This window comes from Diachasma alloeum, unplaced genomic scaffold (assembly GCF_001412515.2).
Source record: "Diachasma alloeum isolate Michigan unplaced genomic scaffold, Dall2.0 Dall_scaffold_01015, whole genome shotgun sequence".
Taxonomy (NCBI): domain Eukaryota; kingdom Metazoa; phylum Arthropoda; class Insecta; order Hymenoptera; family Braconidae; genus Diachasma; species Diachasma alloeum.
In genome coordinates, this window is record NW_021681127.1 from 38561 (window position 1) to 43721 (window position 5161).

At 38.0% G+C, this 5161-nt stretch overlaps 1 protein-coding gene across 1 annotated transcript; it reads right to left on the bottom strand.

The window, feature by feature from the left end:
• Nucleotides 1-2560: 2560 nt before the first annotated feature.
• On the bottom strand, nt 2561-4712 carry LOC107045599 (trypsin-3; the record flags this gene model as incomplete). Its single annotated transcript, XM_015267919.1, has 2 exons — nt 2561-2996; nt 4353-4712. Coding segments are annotated over 2 exons (651 nt in total), but the record flags the coding sequence as incomplete, so codon positions are not given.
• Between the last annotated feature and the right edge of the window lie 449 nt (nt 4713-5161).

A 5161-nucleotide genomic window follows, 5' to 3' on the forward strand; every position in this document is an offset into this window, starting at 1 on the left:
TCGCTGGAGAGTTACTTCTACAGTCGGTGGGAACTCGCGCGCGGGGACGTTAATTCAAATTTAAAGTCCGAATATGGAGTCTTAAGATAATTTATAATTTTATGTGGCTGGCACTTCATTTCCTTTGACTGAAAATTGTTTGAAACTGAACTTTAACCAGAATTTACTAAACAAAACGAACGAAACTCGGATTGAGGGGAAAATATAGGCGGTTGTTCGCCTTTTATCAACGCGAATGCACTTTTCACTGAGTGAGTGCATATTTCGTAGCTGTCACTCTCCCGGGAGTTATTGGGGAATCACCTCTAACAAAACCGTAAATCTAAAATGGGCCATGGCAATCCATGCAGGCGAGAGGCCTAAATTCACCCACAGGGCCTTCCAACCGTACTAGTGAGCCCAATAACCCCACGAAATGCGTAAGCTAGGGAGCGTGAGCATTTCAGCTCAACCTCGATGATCAGCAACTAACACTCAACGGAAATACGATATCTCACCGGGAGGCTCAGTCTATCGGCCATGATCCACGGTAACCGTGGACTCTAACCGTAATCCCTCAATCCGAAACTAAACTGGAAATTACCTCGAAACATCTAGAATTTAACTATTTGTTTTTAATTCAACTGAATATTTTATTTTTACTCGTTTTTATCGTGGATCGACACGTGAATTTACTGGTTTTAAAGAATCGAACGTTATTCTCCCGCGGATGTTGATGTCCGGATGTTTTGATGATGGATATCCAAGGCTCGAGCTAAAGATTAGGAATGTTGCATCTCCCTTCGACAGGGGTGCTAACCTTCAGGGGAGGGAACATGACGCGATTCTGTCTCTCTTAAAATGTATTTACTCACCCTCGTTACTCTCTCTCCTTACAATTTACTTGGTCGGAAGTTCGCAGTTTTCCGATCTTACGGTGAACTCTCGTACAGGTGGCGGAATTCTCGAAAATTCCGTCACAAGCAAAATTGGATCGATTGCATGATCCCAACTATCGTTTACTTTTCTCCACATAAGAGAAAAAAAAATATTCTAAGAGAATTAGAATTTAGAGAGAAAAAATTTCCGCTTCACCCAGCCGGGAATCGAACCCGGGTCTCCCAGATACGCGTCGGGCACTCTTACCGACTAAGCTACCGGAAACCACAGAAATTCACTATCAAATTCACCTCAAACACCGCCTAACCTCCTTTAGGCATTAAAGAATTCTAAGAGAATTAGAATTCTCTAGACTTTTCTCCACATTTACATATGGTTTTGGAAATGGTATGAAAACGATTCTGTCCTCTGGGTAACGAGTATCAGAATTACATGAGGCATACGCACAATGCTTAGTTGGCCTTTTTGGGAGACGAACTTTGAGTATTTTCTCTATTTATCACTTATAAAACCTTGATTACTGCGTTTTCATTCGTGTTTTGTTGTGGTTTGCCCATTTAACATCCTTATTGTGAATCCTCTGAGATTCATACTCTTCTCGGGTGATGGCTCAGTATATTGCACCTACCAAGGCTGTTGCCCGCATGTGGCGAATTTTTCATATTCGTTTGAGATCAAGGCTAATTTCCGAAAACTAGGTATTTTTTTATACAGACCTCGAATATTCTGTTGCATCCATCCACTTATAATTTCATAATGAAATCGAATTCCACAAAATGTAATAAATACTCCGCTCTATTCAATCAAATGTCTTAACAGTAAACGAATTTCTTCTTGTACCATATTCGAAGTTTAATTCAATTTCTAATAATTTTGTTATGAATGAAAATGACGAAAAAAATAATTGAAATTGTCTTCTATAGTAAAAACTCTTCGAGTTGGCTCAATAACTTGCAGAATATGTTATAGAAGGATAAGAGAGTGATGTAAACTGACCCACATAAAAAACCTAATATCCATAGCTTAGTCTTCAGTGAAACGAAAAATTAACGAATCCATACTGAATTCTCTATTCATTTCAGGTGATTACTTCCATAGTCGTAGTGGGAAATAAGGCAAAAGAACATAACCCTTTGGTTTCCATATCGTGCAGCAGGTTGTACAAGTTTGTTTCACTCTGCTCCATTCTCCCCTCGGAATGGTTTATACTAAGTTCATATGAATTTTCCCAGAATATAAAATTCTCGCTCTTTATCTTGCATTCAATTATTTCTCAATAAAAAATTGTGAGATTCCTCAAAATGTAACATTATGCTCTTATTTCACCACGAAAAAGTATCAAAAATAATCCAATATTATAGTATATTTCAATAGGATTGTGGGAAAGTGGTTTTTGGCACCGAGTTTCCTTTTGAGTATCGAAGCTCATTTTTTATCACAATGCAGTGGAAGTAGGGTTCTAATGATGCGCACACGGAGCGAGGGCATCATTGTTAAAAATGTTTAACAAATGAATTATTGCATTTCTTAATATGAACATTCACTTACAACTCGTTATTTCTTCCGATTCCATCTTATAGTAAAAATGTTCCTGACAATATGGGAATTCATAAATCAGTTACCAGTTCTAGGCCTGAAATTTATGAAATCGGATGAAGAATGACATCAACTGGTAAAAACTTTAACTGTATAACAATATTACAATCCTAAAATTCAAAATATTATAGTAAAAATTCGAATTTTCTCTCCCATCCACCGTCACTTGTTACACTGAAGAACTCCCGTAGAAAGGAAATGCTCGTTAAGAGATTATTTAAGAAAAATGGTTAAACACCGTCGTTTTCTTCCATGATTTTTGTTATCCATTTCACGTAGTTGGATAGTCGAGCGTAGATACCGTATTTTCCGCGTTTCCCACAACCCTCTCCGAAACTTGTAATGCCGAAAATAGTCCAGGCATGATCCGGGCGTTTAGGGTCTCTACAGAGAAGTGGACCACCACTGTCTCCTGCACAAGAATCCATTCTTCCTTTTTGATAACCAGCGCAGAACATATTCTCTGTTATTTGATAATCTACGTACACACTCTTGCACATTTTCGTTGATACTATAGGTATCTGAAAAAACGTGTTTTTTTTGTTAAATATTATAGTGCACTTTATACGGGATGGTCTGATTGACTTTTCTATCTCATCTGCCATCCAAGATTATTTTCAACAATTCTGTAATTGAGTAGGGGAAATTCTTGATATCTCTATTTATAAACAAAGATGCTGGGATTCTGATTGGATGGCAAATCTTTCGCTTGACCCCACCTTCCTCTAGAATAATTAGAAATGGGATTTTTTATACCACTATGCTGGTATTTTCTATACCAGCTATCTCAGGAACCGTGGGAGAAGCAAACTGTTATAATGATAACCCGGAACCCAGTGGAAGGTTGAAGGAAGCACAAGTATTCAGCTGAAGGATTCAGAAAACGCAAGAAACAGAGTTGAAGTATTTTTAACGTGAACACAATTTTACCTACAAATTGGGTTACATATTAGGGATAATTCATAAATAGGTTTTTGGATAGCGAACATGGTCTATTGGAATTGTATAAAATTGGAAGATATTCTCGGATTTACTATTAAAAATTCGAGAAGATTCTTGAGTTTTGTAAGAAATTCAGAGAATCATCGAGTATTATAGGAGCGAATCCGCCAATTCTCTAAACGAAAAATTGACTTACAATTTTAAACGTTTTTCTCAGTTTGCTATCGGAAATTATAGTCCAAAAGGAAAAAAATTACCGTGAATGAAACTCTCTAACTGAATTATTGGCGGATATATTGAAGATTTGATTTTTATCCGTGATTAAACTTTCTGAAAAAAAATTGAAAAATCTTTTAAAAATTTTGGGGCAATTTTTCTCAAATAGAATTGGCAGCTTCGCTCGTAGAAAAGATTCATTTTTGATCGCCTGGGGAATTTGCAAACAATACCTTAAATATGTCCTTTATCAAGGTACAAAGATACTACGCTCAAATTTTGTAGACAGATTAACAAATGAAACAAGGGAATGCAAAGGAAGCTGTGTTCATTTTCAATGCCAATGTAGCAAGAGAAGGAAAGAAGGGCTTCGGAGATTAGATGCTAGAAGAATCTCTAACGTGGACAATTTTGATCAAAAATAAAGGAACGGTGACTCAGTTCCACAACTCCTGGATTCAACTATGAATAATAGAATTACCCATTTGTTTCATTTCAATCAATCTTTGAAACTGCTCTTCGGACTAATTTTAACTCTAGTAAGTAAAATAATGTTGAAGGACTGTTTTCATTTGCTGTGAGTGTCGATTCGCCACTTTCGTCTTCAAGTGCATAAGTATCATCAAATATACATCTTTAGAATTAAATATTGTTTGTCATAATTCTTCTCTTCATCAAGATTCAACGAGTGCTCTTCATATTCATTCCTTGCAACTTACCTTGGCTTCATGCAAAACATCAGTTCCAAAATCATCAGTGGCTTTGGACTTTCCCCATCCGATAATCATACAAAGTTTATTTGTGGGTAGCGGCTGTCGTGGAGCTGGTAGACAAGCAACTCCTCGTGATGCTGATGGGCTTAGAGTTACCGGAAGTCTGAGAAGTGCCACATCGTTGTCGACAGTGTCGGCATCGTATTCCGGATGAATTACGACCGAGTCCACCCGGAATTCAAGCTCTGTTCCTTCTTTAACAGCGAGGTCGTGCTCGCCGAGGCGAACGTATAGGCGTTTCCTAATGCAGTGCGCTGCGGTTAGGACCCAACAAGGAGATACCAACGTACCACCACAAAAAGCTTCCTGGGTGAAGAAAAAATGAATGAAGTCATTAAAACATAAAATCGAGTCAATATCTGAATTATTTCGAAAGTGTGCATCCTCGAATTTTGAATCGGTGACGTATTGGGATTGACCAATACGTCGATTTAGTAAATAATTATTGTTAGAGTCAAAATAATGGTGGGTGGTAGAATCGAGAAATATAATTTCTCCTTCCTGTCATCCGAACATTGGTCAGCAGTCCCACGGTGTCATTGAGACGTCGTAGTAAGTAGTCCCACGGTTTATTAGAGTCCAGCGCTGATTGATGAAATGTTTGACTGCTTTAGAATGTGTCAATGATGATACGAGAGTGAAGAAAACCGTTAGATTGCTGAGCTTAGCAACCTGTGGCTATGACGAGTTTCGGAAACTATGGAAGCGGCACAGTACGATCAGGAGCAGAATACACCGGATTTCTGTGCTCGAGA